Genomic DNA, 18,659 nt, shown 5'->3' on the forward strand with positions numbered 1-18,659 from the left:
AGGTTCAAAGGACAAGATTGCAGTACTGATTACGGCAATAAATGTCCACAGGCAACAAAGTCAGAGTATTTCTGAGTGAGTGACTTTAGTTTTACGCCGTACTCAGCAATATTCCAGCTATATGACGGCTGTCTGTCATTAATCGAGTCTGGACCAAACAATCCAGTGATCAACAACATGAGCATCAATCTATGCTATTGGGAACCGATGACATGAGCCTGACCATCCGATCCTGTTAGTCGCCTCTGATGACAAGTACAGTGACCTTTCATGGCAAGTATAGGTTGCTGAAGGTCTCTTCTACCCAGGACCTTCATAGGTCTCAGAGTATTTCTGTTGCAACGAGAGAGTACATGTTTTGTGGCTTTCAATAACTAAATCTGGACCATGAAATCCAGTGACATATATCTTGAGCAACAATCACAGAGGATGATGACCCACAACCAACACATGGGGGAACACTTGGTTGTAGAACAGCCAGGTAATCAACAAGCATGTGTAGGGAAATTTCAATTTCACACATGCCACTAGCACACCAGCAAGTGGCAACTCTCATAAAAATATTGGAAAGCAGCAACACAATAATGGTCTTTTCTTAAACAAATTAATTACACCAACGTCCAGTCTTTGTTAGACAGCCCACGTTCTATCCTGAATACCCAGTCTTTGTTCGACAGCCCCTGTTCTATCCTGGACACCCAGTCTTTGTTAGATGGCCCCTGTTCTATCCTGGACACCCAGTCTTTGTTAGATGGCCCCTGTTCTATCCTGAACACCCAGTCTTTGTTGGATGGCCCCTGTTCTATCCTGAATACCCAGTCTTTGTTTGACAGCCACTGTTCTTTCTTGAACAACCAGTCTTTGTTAGATGGACACTGTTCTATCCTGAACACCCAAGTATTTATCAGACAGCCCCTGTTCTATCCTGGACACCCTGTCTTTGTCAGATGGCCCCTGTTCTATCCTGGACAACCAGTCTTTGTTAGATGGCCCTGTTCTATCCTGGACAACCAGTCTTTGTCAGATGGCCCCTGTTCTATCCTGGACACCCTGTCTTTGTCAGATGGCCCCTGTTCTATCCTGGACAACCTGTCTTTGTTAGACAGCTCCTGTTCTATCCAGGACACACAGTCATTTTTAGACAGCTAAAATAACAAGCCTGTTTTACCCGGGACACTCCATCAGTCCTGAAACACATCGAGATAAGTATGAACAACACTCACCTTTGTAGGCACTCGGGCTGCTAGCACGAACAGGCGGCATGGTGAAAAGGCCTGAAGAAATGGAAACAAACATTATCTTTCAACTTCAGTTCATCAAAACACACGATATACTTATCACACAATCCACACAAAGTCCACAGAGAGAGAAAAAAATTAGTAGAAACATTCTGTGTCTGTACTGCTTGAAGCGCTAGGCATGTGTCTATTTAGATACTGTCAACAGACTGATTTACATTACTTTTTATAATCTTTGACAGATAGGCCTATACACCTCGTCACAATGTCAAATATTGCCAAAAATTCTACACTGCACGATGGAAGAAGTACTTCTTTACCTAAAAATACACTTTCAAAATGGCTGATCAATAGTTCATAAAAACTGCAGTGTTAGTCAATGAGTTTTCACTGCATCAGATATCGTTCAAATCCTCGCATTTTATAACTTGTTATGATAAAGCAGATATTTGAACAGTATTAAGTTACTAGGTGACAGTTTCCTCGTCAAGACAGAAATTCATATTAAAAAATCCACATAAAATCCAGTTGTCTGACATCACATTAAACAATCCAGCTCTATGACTGGGATAGAAAACTTTGACAATCAGCCATTTTCATCATTATTAGCCATTTTCTGAACTTAGAAGGGGCCAATGCCCTTGTATCAACAGTAAACTTCAAAATCTAAATGGGCCATTTTTAATTTAATTTGCAAAATGGCCAATGGTCCCTACCTTTCCTAATCCCTGACAACTGAATCTGGAACAGACAATCCAGTGACTGATATTATAAGCATCAATCCACACCATCAGGGTGAAATGGGTACATCAGGGTAGAACCCGAAATCTCCATGACTGACATTCATGAGTCCTGATTTCAGTGAGCGAGTGAATGAATTTAGTTTTATGTCACTTTTAGTAATATTCCACCAACATCACGGCATGGGACGCCTGAAATGGGCTTCACACATGTGGGGAATGCAGAATGTTTTTATATCCTGTTACATTTTGTTGAAAAAAAGGTTCAATATATCATAACATTAGCTACTCACGATTGTGCTCACATTAACTATGAATGTGTCAGGTAACCTTTGAGCATCCAATCACAGTCCAATCAAATGCAAGACAGTTAAATAGATTTAACCAATCAGACAATGGCTAATATTTAGGGATCGGAAGGACTTTCAAAATATTCAGGTCACCGACACAGATCTCTCCACAAACAAAAATCAGCATATAACAGTTATTTGACCTGCAGTATATACGCTTGGGGGGTTTCTGTTGACATGGTTACCATTAGCTAATATTTCCGCAAAACATCATCCTTGAATATTGTCAAAAACACTATTTTCAGGTACTGTTTACTCACCGTTGTCATGGCTGTACATACGCCATGTGCATCACCCGGAAGCGATCGTACGCTACATTCGGAATCATTTGGGTACAAACCTTTTCGAAATAAAAAGTTCAAAAGGTATGTGTGAATATGCACTTTCGCGATTTGGTAAGCTGTGTTCTGATTGGTCAATCTCAAAGGTTACCTGACGCGACCTCCCATAAGGTTTAGTTAGACTCAGTGGTGGAGTGTAACGAAAAGTACTGAGGATAAGTTTACTTCGACTGCTATGAATGTTCATACAATGTATGTCAGTAGGTAGTGATTGATCAACTGATTGATTGCTTGAGTTGAGTTCAAATTTACACAGCTTTAAGCAACATTTCATCAGTATGACTGCTGAGGACACCTGAAATAGGCTTCACACATTGAATCCATATAGGGAACTAAACCTCTGTCTCTGCCATGATGTGCAAACGCTTTAACCACTAGACTACCCCGCTGCCCCAGTCCTGATTTTATAAACAATTAACTAAGATTAGACCACATATAACTCTCTAGCTTGTACTCGACTATAAACATGATGCCATGGAAAGCCAACTGGGTTCAGTCAGATCCCATGGCAAGGCCACATATTCGCATTCTTCCTGAGATATCTACCTCAAACATTTTTAACAAGACCATGAAACATTATAATTTTTTTAACTTATTTTATAATCTCTGTGGAGATATTTACTTGAATGTGATTAAAATTTGCTTTTCAATAAGCATTCCAAATTCACATCTTGACGTTTGTAGCATGTCAAAAAGTCTTTGATTACAACAAGTTACAAAAAGGGTTGTGTGAGGAAACCCAAAATATACTAGAAAGTGTTTCATATAGTCACTAGTCTGCTTCCAGTTTCAAACCAATTTGACAAAGAGACTGTATGAAACAAGATCTCAAATCGGTCTGGCCTTGTCGGCTGAAATTTATAAATCTACACATCCTGTCATGCAGACTTTCCTGTGCGGCAGTCAATTTGTCAAAACAACACCTTACAGCAGGTATCTGTACCTGACACAGTGTACCAAGCACACTCTACAGTACATGCATGAAACGTGATTCATCCCCGGTAAACATCTACTTTTTGTACATGTTGTGTCTCAGTCACTCTTCACACTTAAATTAAATATCATGTGTCTTTTACATGATGTATGCATGCGAGCCATTCTGACCATGTTGTAGTTCAGTAACTAATCATGCTGGATGGATTATTTGTATACATGTTAAAACAAAGATGTTTTTGTTTGAGTGAGTGATAACGCAGCATAATATATAGGCCATATTTCGCCTCCACTTTAGTAAAATGGTACCACAGCGCCGTGTTCCACATAGTGATCTTATAGTCAATGAGTGACTTTAGTATTACGCCACTTTTAACAATATGCAATAGGATACTCCACCTCCCCTATTTGTTTGAATGAAGATTAAATTTGAGTCAGCTTCAGTCCATGTACACAGATCATTTTAAAGGTTATCTAATTATCTTCGTCAAGGCTTTGACTCACACAGGGTAAATGAATACGGTTACGTAATAGTATGTCGGATACCTGATTCGTGTATATGTATTATTCCTTGCCATGATACCAACTCATGAGACCTACAAGTGTTACATGTGTATGGTCGCATACCTTGGTGAAAGTCTAGATTCGTCCCAGCCCTAATACTGAATGCCAGTGGTATTCTTCCTGGATGCCACTATCCATCACATCCTGGTGTCTGTGTCAACACAAAACTCACCACATAAAGAGTCAATAGCACCCAACAATAGTGATTCACCTTATTATGAAAAGTGAAGAAGAAAAAACACACCTTCTACACAACCTAGCTAGACTGACGACGAATACTATGGCTTCAGGTTCATATCAAAAGAAACAGTCAACTTGTAATTCTCAAATGACATAATACACATCTTTCATATTTCATACTGTAAATAGACATCTTTTGTTGCTGCGGCATTTTCCATTCTTGTTTGTCCATCCTTGACAGAGGTGTTCCAATTCATTTGCATGTGGCTTTTTAACGACCCAGCAAGCCATTGTAACCAAGTCTTGTAACAGTGAACCATTCATTCAATCACGACACCGCCACACCCTGGGACGATATCATATCCTAACACAGTAATGCCCTTGACAAACAAAACATTTGAACCTGTATTATCAGAGGATAATAATACAAACACATTCAGGAACCCAGGATCTTATCAAAAGCAATGTTTCACAAAGCATTATTTCCCTTCCTTCATCACAAGCTATTCAATACTTCACACATTTGGCCTGTTCATAATCCACAATCAGAAGTATGTGAAATATACAAAGTTGTCTGGTTGTATCAGGACCAACATACTTCAGAGAGCTGCAAGTCCTGGCTACACTGGACCCTGATTTAGAGTAGTAAAACAATGTAGCTTATTGTGATCTTTAAATCTACAGGGAAATTTACTGAAGGCCATAAAAACCCAAATTTGAGCGAGTGAATGAGTATGGTTTTACACCGCATTTAGCAATATTCCAGCAGTATCAAAGAGGGGAGCACCAGAAATGGGCTTCACACATTGTACCCATGTTGGGAATTGAACCTGGACAACTGACAAGTGGACACTTTACCCAGTAGGCTACCACACCCTTATGGATTTGAAGGTAAGTGGTAAACATAACAAATACCTGCATGAGCCTCTAAGGAAATGTGTATTTCGCACAGTGTTCTAGATTTATCATTCCACATATTGATTAATTATTATGTTGCTGAAAAAATGCCAATGCAAAGAAAAATTATAGCTCATGCACTATTACTTTCCTAATACAAATACCCAAAATAACCTGTTACTTAATTCATATGTTGGAAACAAAACCCTATTGCATTACAATAATGTGAACATGCGCAAATTACCATTGCATGACTTTATAAGGTGATTTTACAAGCTGACAGTGAGTTCATTTCCTGACAAACAATTCATCAACTAAATATATACTGAAAATGAGGAAGCAGTTACAGGCTTTCAACAGCCGCCCTTTGTAAGACTTCATTGGCTTGAGTAAGGTAGTAAATACCGCTAACAACACACCAGTATTTGTGCAGCTATTTACAAGCACATTTCAGACACTTGCATACAAAATTAAAATATAATATTTCTGATAACTACATACAAAATTCCAAGATAATAATGTTAGTAAGTTTAGTTTTATGTCACACTCTGCAATATTCCAACTTTATTGCAGAGGTCTATAAATAATCAAGTCAGGAACAGACAATCCAGTGGTCAACAGCATAAGCATCGATCTAGACAAATGAGCTATGATGAGTGAAACAAGTCGGTGAGCCTGACCACCCAATCCCGTTAGTTGCCTCCTACGACAAGCATGGGATACTGAAGATCAGTTCTAACCCAGCTAAAATACAAGATAACGCTGGCACAATATGTAAGCTAAATCATCCTTTGAGAATCAACTGCCAGATGCCCTTGTGAGACAGGTACATAATTAATTACATGACATAAAATAACATCCATTTGGTCCTTCAAGTATCTCAGTTCCTTCCAGAGCAACAAGTGTAAGTTTAAACCAGACTGACCTCATAAAAGCTTCCAAACAAAAACACAAATGACAAAAAATATTTGACATCCTGGAATAGATGTGGTGTCGGGTCTCTACTTGACATTTGAGGAGTAAGTACAGCAAACACGCTCCGGCAATGTCTAACGTAATTTCGGTGGCCATCCACGGACTTACACAAGGGGGGCATCGCCATCACGTTAAGTTTCACGATGAAATGGAACACTGACTGCTCACTTGGGTGTTAAATCTCAAATCTATTAGAGTCTGACCCTTGAATTTGCCACAGGTCATGGCTGATCCTGTTTGTGTCAAAGTTTAAGGAAATTAATGTTTATTGAACTGCGGGTACTTTCCCTCTAGTCTGTTTGCAGTGAAAACGTACTGATGAATTTCACTTTAAACAAAAAAGTTCATCGAATCTTTTGAAGATTTAAATGTTCAGTTGGCAAGGTAAAATTATGAGGATTCGCTATCTTCATTTAACTTTACTGGATTTACTTTTTTGTTTAAAGTGAAATTCATAGGTACATTTTCACCGCAAACTAACTATAGCTACCAGCATTGTAAACAGCAGTGTTTCAACCAACTGGACAGGACAGAGGAACAGAGTGAAAATGATTTTACGCCGCTTTTAGCAATATCCAAGCGAAATCACAGTGGGGGACACCAGAATTGGACTTCATACAAGGGGGGAATCCAACCCACGTCTTCAGCATGACAAGCAAACACTTTAACCACAACACTGTCCCACGGAAAAGTGTCCAGGTATCAAGGAAGAGCGAAGGAAATGATGACGAATGACTTGACAACAAAACAAACTCAATGTTGTAGGGTTAGGGGAAAAAGATTTTGGTCGAATTTGGTAGAATTACACAATGCTGAAGTTGAAACATAAACATCTGGGCTGAATATCACCAAGGTACCTCATCAAGGTATTCCGTTGCAATAACGGAGATATCAGTCCAGAATCTCATCAAGGTATTCCGTTGCAATAACGGAGATATCAGTCTAGAATCTCATCAAAATCTCACCAGACTACTTTACCAAGGTGTTTCATGGCCATGTTACCCCTTACTCCGTCATAAATTTTTCAGTGTATAAATACATTAACATACCATAATGTTTAAATAAGATCATCTCATATTGCATAGAGTCCCTACATGTGGTATATATGTTAATAAATTGATATGTAGGTTTTCAAACGTGAGGGAAAGAGGTCTAGGATATTTGTCACCTACCTGACCCAAGATTTATGGCATACCAGCTAGTAAATGGTTTAATATTACTGTTTGTGACAAATTATCTATCACTTTTCAACAGTGCTATGTTTGAACACCATTTACATTTGCAATGTTCTTAATTATACATTTTCTATTTCATCATCTATGCTTATCAAACAGATGTGACCTTGAACTGATGAAACCAACATTTTCTTTAGCACAACATCAAGTAAACTGCATCTTACCATATACTATCTATGTAAATGAGGAACAACATATGTGATAAGTGCATTGTTCTGCATGAATACCATTTCTTCAGAAGGATGTCAGTTCCCACAGTGTGAACAAAAGAAACGGAAGCTACTACTTTCATTGTTTTTTACCTTTAAGCTTCCACGTTCAGGACTTAAGTAAGGAAGCTGTATTCCTAAGTCTGTCCCTTCAAGGCAACAACACCAACAGCAATCACCATGTCAGCTGTGAGGGTAAAAATTTCCCAAGATGCAATGTGTTAGTTTTTCAGGGGGAAACTGTAACATATCATGGTCAATGCTAAAATAGCCACTGATGAACAATTGCACTTTACACATACCTACAGCACACACATACAATCATGCCTTAAGTTTCAAAATAATGACCAATATGAAGTGAATGATAGTATGTTGTTACCATGGTAACAAAGGACGATATCATTACTGAAAAGTGAAATTAATTGTTTGCTATGCCATGTGAAAATCATTCATATGAAACTTAATCATTTTAGAATGACAGAGTGAATGAGTGAGTTTAGTTTTATGCCACACTCAACAACATTCCAGCTATATGGAAGTAGTCTGTGTATGAGTCTGGACCAGACAATCCAGTGATCAATAGCAGGAGCACTGATCTGCACAATTGGGAACCGATGACATGTGTCACCACCAAGTCAGTGAACCTGACAACCAGATCCCGTTAGTCTCTTGCCACAAGCATCGTCGCATTTTATGGCAAGCATGGGTTGCCCAGTGAGAGGTGATATTATCAAGACCACTTTTACCCAGAAGTTGACCATGTTGCTGATGCTTTAATGGCCGCGTTTCATTGATCAGTTACATAGCTTCTTTAATTAAATTAATTTTGAAATGGTTACTTTTCAGAATGTCCATGAAAGAGGTAAATTTAAGACAAACCTTGAAACATATCAGGGCAAGGAGTGAGTGAGGGAGGAGTTAAGTATTTTGCTGCTTTTAGCAATATTCCAGCAATATCATGGACAAGGACACAAGTAAGGGGTTTCATTTCAAGGCAAGGAAAAGAGAAACAATAAAACAGCCATGGATTCATCCCTCCGATGTCATCCTTATAGCATGTGTGGTCATGCAGACACATCATAGGATTCTTATGGGTGCTTCAGTCTATACATACAAGAATTCTAGCCAAGGAAATCTGCAGAACTGACAACAGACAGTGTTCAAAAACACCATTAAGTTGCCACCATCTAAGTTAATATTTGCATCACATGTATGATGACATTTTAACATATCTAATTTAGAGTGAATAAAAGTTGTTCTAGCTATGGTAAATTTGTTTGTTTATTCACTATAAATCATCCATCAGCACTGTTTTCCTTTATAGAAGTGTGAATCAACATGACTAAATCACCAGTCCTTTCATGACAGGAATTCACAACTAATGATCCTCTAGGACCTATGCCTATTTTCCAGCTGAACTCCAACACTCAAGAAATACATCACAATAATGACATCATAGAGTGAGTGAGTGAGTGAGTGAGTGAGTGAGTGAGTGAGTGAGTGAGTGAGTGAGTGAGTGAGTGAGTGAGTGAGTGAGTGAGTGAGTGAGTGAGTGAGTGGTTTTAAGATGATTTCAGCAATATTAAGGCAAGGTACACCAGAATTGGACTTCACACATTGTACCCATGTGCCCCTTCCATATATTCAGTAGTTAAGCATTTCAAACATTCAGGTAGACTAACACCTAGTCTCTGAATATACAGTCATCCCTCGCCATAACGCGGGTCTTGGGGTCCACGGATGACCCCCCAGCGTTATTAGACATCCGCATTATAGTACCTATTACATAATGTGGGACAAAGGCCGAGTTAGATAGTATATTCCAAGGAAATAACAAAACTGCTGTTTCGTGAATTGGGTCCAGTAAAACTATATTGTATCGTTGAAGGTGAAAATAAACAAACTTTGAAAATGAAAATATATATATGCACAGGAAACTTTGCAATAAAAAATCACTACCTGTTATCAAAGACGTATATTCACGTGAATATACGTCTTTGTTGTTATTCAACTAAGCTGGAAATAGCGATCAGCTGTGCACAGATGTTTTGGTCCAATGTACCAGTGATTCAGGTAAAAACGATCTGGTAATATTACATAAAAGAACTTCTATTCCATTATCAGAATATTTTACATATTAAGCTGTTATTGTAACAGATTATTTTACATTGCTATCTGGCTAGTATATAATGTGAGTTTTCTGCAAACATGCAACAATGAACACAGGTTGTTTCCTGTCTTGATACAATTTACGTAGGAGACAGTTTGACAAGTCACCGCTGACTTCCCGCGATACTTGCAACTTTGTAAAAAACCAAAATTTTGCCCATTTAATTGTTGAAACTGACTTCAATGAGTCAATAACGCGGGTCTCGAAGTCCATGGATTACGAGACTGTAATCTGTTGGTGACTGCTAAGAATAATGTGAAATTGGTGCTATCGGGGTAGGCACGAAAAAAATGGTACGTGTATAGAATGAGGTAATGCTCTCACGGTATTTCCGTTGTTTCTGTCAACAGTTTTGATAAATAAAATTAGGATTGAATTTAATCAAATAAAATGTAGCTTCTGACACCATACATCCTGGGATGACTGTCTTTACCATGCTAAAGCGTGGTGTGTTGCATCACAGCAAACATTGTAAGTACTCGTCGTAACTCGACTGATAGCATGTCTTGTCTTTCATGACATAAGTTACTGCTACGATGTTGGTACGATTATTATTGAGAAAACCCTACATGTTTTAAGCATGTGAAACACAATGGATATTACGATAAACACTGTCAGTTGCCATCCGCACTGAATTTCACTAGTTTACGTAAGTTATGAGAGCACAGCAATGGATTTGTTGATGAGCTAGTTTCGATTTCGTGAAGGGGTGTAATTGCAGTACAACATTTTTATGGAAGCCACGGATTACCCCATGGTTTAACCGAATCCACGGTATCGCAAAGCGCGTTATTGTGATGGATGACTGTATATAATTTTGATACTAACAAACAATCCGTATTAAAATGAAACCTGTGAGACCAGAGATTCAGAACCTGAGGACAAACAGACTTGCTTCATTTAGGGCTTTAGCACTGTAGAGAGTACTAGGTAGTAGGGAAAATGATGTGGTTCAGGGACTGTGAGACTGACTACATTGTAGGGAGGGCTAGGTAGTAGGGAAAATGATGTGGTTCAGGGACTGTGAGACAGACTACATTGCAGGGAGGGCTAGGTAGTAGGGAAAATGATGTGGTTCAGGGACTGTGAGACAGACTACATTGTAGGGAGGGCTAGGCAGTAGGGAAAATGATGTGGTTCAGGGACTGTGAGACAGACTACATTGTAGGGAGGGCTAGGCAGTAGGGAAAATGATGTGGTTCAGGGACTGTGAGACAGACTACATTGTAGGGAGGGCTAGGTAGTAGGGAAAATGATGTGGTTCAGGGACTGTGAGACTGACTACATTGTAGGGAGGGCTAGGCAGTAGGGAAAATGATGTGGTTCAGGGACTGTGAGACAGACTACATTGTAGGGAGGGCTAGGTAGTAGGGAAAATGATGTGGTTCAGGGACTGTGAGACTGACTACATTGTAGGGAGGGCTAGGCAGTAGGGAAAATGATGTGGTTCAGGGACTGTGAGACAGACTACATTGTAGGGAGGGCTAGGTAGTAGGGAAAATGATGTGGTTCAGGGACTGTGAGACAGACTACATTGCAGGGAGGGCTAGGTAGTAGGGAAAATAATGTGGTTCAGGGACTGTGAGACAGACTACATTGTAGGGAGGGCTAGGCAGTAGGGAAAAATGATGTGGTTCAGGGACTGTGAGACAGACTACATTGTAGGGAGGACTAGGTAGTAGGGAAAATGATGTGGTTCAGGGACTGTGAGACAGACTACATTGTAGGGAGGGCTAGGCAGTAGGGAAACTAATGTGGTTCAGGGACTGTGACACAGACTACATTGCAGGAAGGGCTAGGCAGTAGGGAAAATGATGTGGTTCAGGGACTGTGAGACTGACTACATTGCAGGGAGGGCTAGGCAGTAGGGAAAATGATGTGGTTCAGGGAATGTGAGACTGACTACATTGTAGAGAGTACTAGGCAGTAGGGAAAAATGATGTGGTTCAGGGACTGTGAGACAGACTACATTGTAGGGAGGGCTAGGCAGTAGGGAAACTAATGTGGTTCAGGGACTGTGACACAGACTACATTGCAGGAAGGGCTAGGCAGTAGGGAAAATGATGTGGTTCAGGGACTGTGAGACAGACTACATTGCAGGGAGGGCTAGGCAGTAGGGAAAATGATGTGGTTCAGGGAATGTGAGACTGACTACATTGCAGGGAGGGCTAGGCAGTAGGGAAAACAATGTGGTTTAGGGACTGTGAGACTGACTACATTGTAGGGAGGGCTAGACAGTAGGGAAAATAATGTGGCTCAGGGACTGTGAGACTGACTACATTGTAGGGAGGGCTAGGCAGTAGGGAAAACAATGTGGTTTAGGGACTGTGAGACTGACTACATTGTCGGGAGGGCTAGACAGTAGGGAAAATAATGTGGCTCAGGGACTGTGAGACTGACTACATTGTAGGGAGGGCTAGGCAGTAGGGAAAACAATGTGGTTTAGGGACTGTGAGACTGACTACATTGTAGGGAGGGCTAGACAGTAGGGAAAATAATGTGGCTCAGGGACTGTGAGACTGACTACATTGTAGTAGGGAGGGCTAGGTAGTAGGGGAAATAATGTGCTTCAGGGACTGAGGCAGACTAGCATTTAGGCAACTGTGCCACTAACGTCCAATAGTAGGAAATCAGTGACCAATAATATTTGCTCATGAATCATGAGTTTTCAAAACTCCCTTTATGACAGTCAGTTTCATATTGTGTTGTAAATACAAAGGGATCTTTCAAGGGACCTGGAAAGATGACTGCCTCGGAGAAATTACTCCCATTGAACTGAAGGTGTAAAGCAGCAGTGATATTTCCCTTATTTCCCTGTCAGAATCTGACATTACTGGTAATTCACGTTAAAGGTCAAGGTCAACACATGACATGTGAGAACAAACATGTGACTGTGCTGGAAAACTTTCACCAAGTGACTGCATGAATGCAGCATACAATGAAGGTGTAGAGACAAGCCTTGTGAACAGTTGCTAGTCTAAACAGACAACAGGGCTATTCAGAAATGTAGTCATGTTTACCAGGTTCTTCCTCTAGACCTGATAACCAAAGCAACTGCCAGGTGGGGGTCTGAGTGAGTGAGTGAGTGAGTGAGTGAGTGAGTATGGTTTTGCGCAACTTTTAGCAACAGTGCAGCTATATCATGACAGAGGACACTAAAATGGGCTTCATGCATTTTAACGCTGTAGGGAAAGAAATACAGGAGTTCATGATGAACTAACAAGTAGTATAGGGAATAGGGGTTTTAAAACACTTTCACAAAAAGTCTCTACAACGTCTTATTTAGTAAATAAGGCGTTGTAGAGACTTTTTGTGAAAGTGTTTTAAAACCCCTATTCCCTATACTACTTAACACTTTAACCACTAGACTACCCCACCCCCAGAACACATACTAGAAGCGTGAGTTTGATTCCCAGTGTGGTCTACCATAACACTGCAGGAAATTGCAGAAAGCAGTGTGGTCACTGACGAACTAACATTTCAACTTGAAATGTAGCATCAACAAACAGATATGGCTTTATACATCTTGACCGAATCAAATCTTTTCACCAAAACATCAAGATATGAATGACAGATGTAGTGAAGACTATAATCTCAAAATTTGTAGTGAATGAGTTAGGGAGGGAGTGAAAAATGTCACTGCTGAAAACACCAGGACTTCATATATTGTACCCATGTGGGGAATCAAACCCAAGCTTTGGCCATGAAAAGTTCACGCTTCAAAAATCCTACCTCCCCACCCCATTACTACCAAGGAACACTGATATATTTAGAACACAATTTACGACCACAACTTCATATAAAGTCAATAAAATACAAAAATACAAGCTAAGGACTTATTGTTACGTTTTCATAATCCCTCTTCTATCCATGTGTCTCACTACCCACCATAGAAAACTTCATTAGTATAAACACGCCTTCAGCCTTGTCTTGTGGGGTACCCGTGTGGTTAAAGCAAAGCTTGTCACGCTGGTTCAATTCCCTTCATGGATACAGTGTGTGAAGCCCATTTCTGGGGTCCACAGCCATGATATTGATGAAATATTGTTTAAAGCTGCGTAAATTTTAACTCACTCACTCAAGCAAGCAATCAACCCATCACTACCTGCTGACATATACCACTAAATCCTACTAAACATTCAAACTTGTGAATAGTTTATCTTACGATTATTGAACAGCCCTTTCAACAAAATATAAAAGGATAAAAAAAATTCAATTTGAATGAAATTACACAAAAATTTAGGGCAATTAATATACCCATAGGCTTCTTCATCTCATGTGTAATAACAAATTAATCTACAGAAATCTAATTGGCTTTCATGCTGCTACCAAAGTAGTATCAGAACTCAAGAACAGTGAACATTCAGAACTGGGTATGTTTACATGAGTATTTTGCATGTAGATATGATACAACTGCATAAATGTATATCGCTGAGCGAAAGATAATTTATTAGGTTTTGTACTGTTAATCAATAATCTTCAAACAATACCACAGCGGGGGCTCCTAAAGACTTTTCACATTGCAACCAATGTGAGAGTCGAACCCACCCCTGGAGTGTGACTAGTGACTTATGAATAGTCAACTGAGCTAATATCAAGTCAACTGATATCAAAAACACAACATATATTGGTTAATGACCCATGCTGTCTCATTCCCCATATAGTCAGGATAGAACGCTTGAGCCAATCAATATACAACCACACATAATCAACTCATACATAAAATTGTTCTCATTCTCCAACTGACCAGAACGCAGACTCAGCAACCTAAATCATTAACACAGGCAATTGCTGTGAGTATTTCTCAGCATTGCGTAACGATGATTCATACGCAAGCCTCTATGACTGATGTGGGCTAGAATTCATGATCACAGTCATTACCATACGTGTAATTTTACTCGTCAGTAACCTGTGATGCTGCTGCCTACCCAGTCAGATCAATGCTAGGAGCCACAGATGAGCCATACAATCATATATACTGTGACCATAGCTCACCCAAACACAGAGATACTGAGATACTACCGTGTGGAGAGGTCCATACAAGCTTTGGGTTCATATACGACACATTTTTAAGCCATAACTAGGTTAGTTAAAGTCCCGAGTGTGCTTTTAACAAATGTATTTGGACATTCCTACCTAAGATTTGGGTTTGATTCATTCAGCATACTTTACAGTGAAGATTTGAGTTTGATACATTCAGCCTACTTTACAGTGAAGATCTGGATTTGAATTCATCTTCAGCAAAACCATGCTTGCTGTAGGGGCTGACTAACTGGACCAGTTGGTTTGGCTCTGTGATGCATGTCATTGTGTCCCAACTGCACAGAGCAATGCTCATAATGTCAATCACTGGATTCCATAGTCTGTCGTACAGACACTGAAGCCAATACATCCAAGAAAGCCCATGCAAGTCTAGAAAATGTAACATTCCACTGCACAGATTCAAATATTTACAGGCCAGCATCCAGAAGCAACTACATTGATCAGGTGTATCCTTAAACAAAACAAAGCTATTGGTTGAATTATAAACTAAATATCTAAATATGATGTCAACATCAATTATTAGAGAAGAAACAAGATTTTCAAACAAAACGGTTAACCAGGATTTATTTTATCAAAGAATTTTCCATGTTCAAATCACAAACTTTGGGCTAATTAAGCAAGTGATTATCAAACAAAGAGTATATTTTCAGAAATGAAGAATTTGCGTGTTATCCTTTTCCAACAGGCAGGAGGTGTTCTTCCTGATCCTGTTTGATCATGATCTCTCCTGAACCTTTCTTTGAGAAAACGTCTTGTATTTGTGAGAAACAGCATCCTCCGAAATCATCTTGACTATACAATTATTACATCACTCATATCTTATTATTGATCAAGTCCTACATTTATCTCCAAGATCCATCTAAAAAGCAAAATATATAAATTTGATTTCATGTTGACGTACATATGGGTTTAGTGGCCTTAATGCTTGAACAAAGAATTCATTGATTGATGTTACACAGTTGAAACACAGCATTCTCAGACAGCCATAAATGACTACAAAATGGACAAGTCAATGTATCCTTTCCCCACTCAAATATACATAGTTAGAAAATGAAGAGATCCCTTGATTAAAAGGTCAAGGATCCTTGGCCCCACTTTGATTCGGGAGGATGCTAGGTGTAACATGGATACATGTGTAACATGGAGATGTGAGGGGTTCTATCATGGGAGCTATTCCCGGGATGTACAGGCAGGTTTAATTACTTACACTATGGGGCTACAGGACAGGCAGACACAAGCAGTCCTGTTTATTGCCCCGTTGAGACAATCCATCCTAATCAAGTATTGTGTTGAGTGTTCTGGACATGTGTCGGGGATAGGGCGATTAGGGGATTACTTGACTTGGTTGTGTGGAATTTACCATGTGAACAAATACTCAATGTTCAGCTGAGTGAGTGGATGGGCAGGCGAGTGGGTGAGTGAGTGATCTGGTTATTTCAGCCAATGTCACAGCTACTGGCAACGATAAGCGTAGCTTATAACTTTGACTCGCTGTAGGATGTGAATCTGTTTATTCAAATCTATATGTTAAAAAACACTTTACAACCAAATATAACTAACCTGGTAACTTCTCCAACCCAGCCTCACATTGTCAGCACTCAGAACACAAGGCCAACCACAAGACGCTAGGTATCATCACGTTTAATGAGATGATCAAATCAACCAATCAAAATCCTCTGTGGTATAACAAAGATTCCCATAAACATGAAATGCATGTGAAATGCGTATTCATCAACCTGGCCTACATAGAACAAACACAAATGCTGTTGGTCACAAAACTGAATAACATCAAGGAATGTTTTTGTATCATTTTTGACTGACATTTCAAATAAAACAAAATGCAAAATACAACATGAAACGTCACTGCTGCCTGAACACATGACCAGTGTGAATCATTTAGTGATGGAATTATGGTGAATCAAGTCTGTAGGTGTATGGCCTGATGGTTAAGCAAACATAAAACAAATAATACAACTCTAACAAAAACGGACACCAAACTATTGTGGGTTAACCTTTCACAAGCTTCAAGAATATTTAAAATTGATGCTGAAATCAGGAAACAGCATACACCAGGCATACAAACTCACTGCTTGAATAAAATAATGACCACAAAGTTTGTAGATGAAGATCAGCAAGTTTCTTTCATGTTATTCATGAACATATTCAAAATATTTTACACTCACTGTGAGATAAGTACATCCTTGATATAGAATAGATTTATCAATCATTAACTGATAACAATTCAGAAAGTGAAACATTTCCAAACAAACGGCTAGAATATGAATCAAAAGCTATCAGTCTGTATGGTCTTAAGCCAAGCAAGACAAGGGACACCATAAATAGGCTTCACACATCATACCTATTTACGGAATCAAACCTGGACTTTCAAAGCAACAGTTACACAATGCTTGTGCGTCATGAAGCCGACCCAGAAGGCCAGAACAAATGAACATGATCGCAGATATCTCCTAATATGGTATTCTCCTAACACATGCCAAGAACAATGACATGTCCAGATATGGGAATATGGATACCTCTACACGTGAAACTGAAATGTACGACCACAGATAAATATAATCACTTAACAAGAAGAAGAAGGAAGAAGAACCTGTAACACAAGGAAGCACAAGCACATGTAGCTGAATGAATTATTCCTGTGTGCACAGAAAATAGAATTCCAATACACTTCCTACCAGCCAGTGAAGCAGATTCATCATGCATAAAAGGACAGCATTGTCTCTCCATGAGTGAGTAAGTGACTTGGCTGCAACACCACTTGAGCAGAATTTCGGCTGCATGTTGCAGCAGAAATCCCAAACAAGAAAACTGGCAAAGTTCACTTTTGTGAAACTCACAAGGTCTGTATCTGGAAGCTCAAAGAGCAACACAAGAATGTTGACATAGGAATGTTGAGGTTGGACTACTGACTGTCAAAGTGTGGGGGCAATGGGGTAGCCCAGTGGTTAAAGTGTTTGCTCATCACACTGAAGATCCCAGTTTTGATTCCCCACATGGGTACAATGTGTGAAGCCCATTTCTGGCATCCCCTGTGATATTGCTGTAATATTGCTAAAATCGACATAACTCTAAACTCACTCTAACAGCGTATCATGATAAAACACAACCAATCTGTATCAATACACCATCCATTACATTGTCCACTGAGTGCCTAGAGCATCTTCCTGTTTGATCAGCCGATTCAGTCTATAAACATTACAGTGTTAGCGTTGGGCAATCTATCTACACATCCTTTAGGCCTCCGATTCCCTTTGGCTAATTAAAAGATACCACCTGTGTCTGTTTTCTTTAACTGGTCAACATTTGTCATAAACAGCTCTGCCCAGTGTTAAGGTTTTCAGCCTTAGACCTACAAACACGTTGCTTCAATTACACAGCCTACAAAAGTCAATATTGTTTCAAAACATTGTTTCTAGATTCAGCATAAAAACCCAGTATTCTTTGTCATGCATTTGAAAACAAAAGTAACAAAAACAGTGAAATCTTTTAGACAGATACTGAAATCTACAGCACCTTAAAATCCCCTTTCAATGAGCCTCACTAACTCTGTCGTTCTTACAACTCATTCTTGCCACAAAAAGCAACTATACTTGTCGTAAGATGTGATCAGGTGGTCAGGCTCCCTGACTTGGTTGACACATATCATTGGTTCCCAATTTGATGCTCATGCTTTTCATGCGCTTATTATCTGGTCCCGACTATTTACAGACTACGGGATTATCTGGTCCAGACTCAATTATTTACAGACTACCAGATTATCTAGAAC

At 39.5% G+C, this 18,659-nt stretch overlaps 1 protein-coding gene across 1 annotated transcript in view; it reads right to left on the reverse strand.

Moving 5' to 3' along the window:
* LOC137257657 (F-actin-uncapping protein LRRC16A-like) overlaps positions 1-18,659 on the reverse strand; it is an 80,288-nt gene that overhangs the window by 45,350 nt on the left and 16,279 nt on the right. Inside the window, exon 3 of the mRNA XM_067795016.1 lies at positions 1,224-1,274. Within this exon, the coding sequence (XP_067651117.1) occupies positions 1,224-1,274 (51 nt within the window). The remainder of the gene's footprint in view (positions 1-1,223; positions 1,275-18,659) is intronic.

The sequence above is a fragment of the Haliotis asinina genome, chromosome 12, assembly GCF_037392515.1.
Source record: "Haliotis asinina isolate JCU_RB_2024 chromosome 12, JCU_Hal_asi_v2, whole genome shotgun sequence".
NCBI classification, from domain to species: domain Eukaryota; kingdom Metazoa; phylum Mollusca; class Gastropoda; order Lepetellida; family Haliotidae; genus Haliotis; species Haliotis asinina.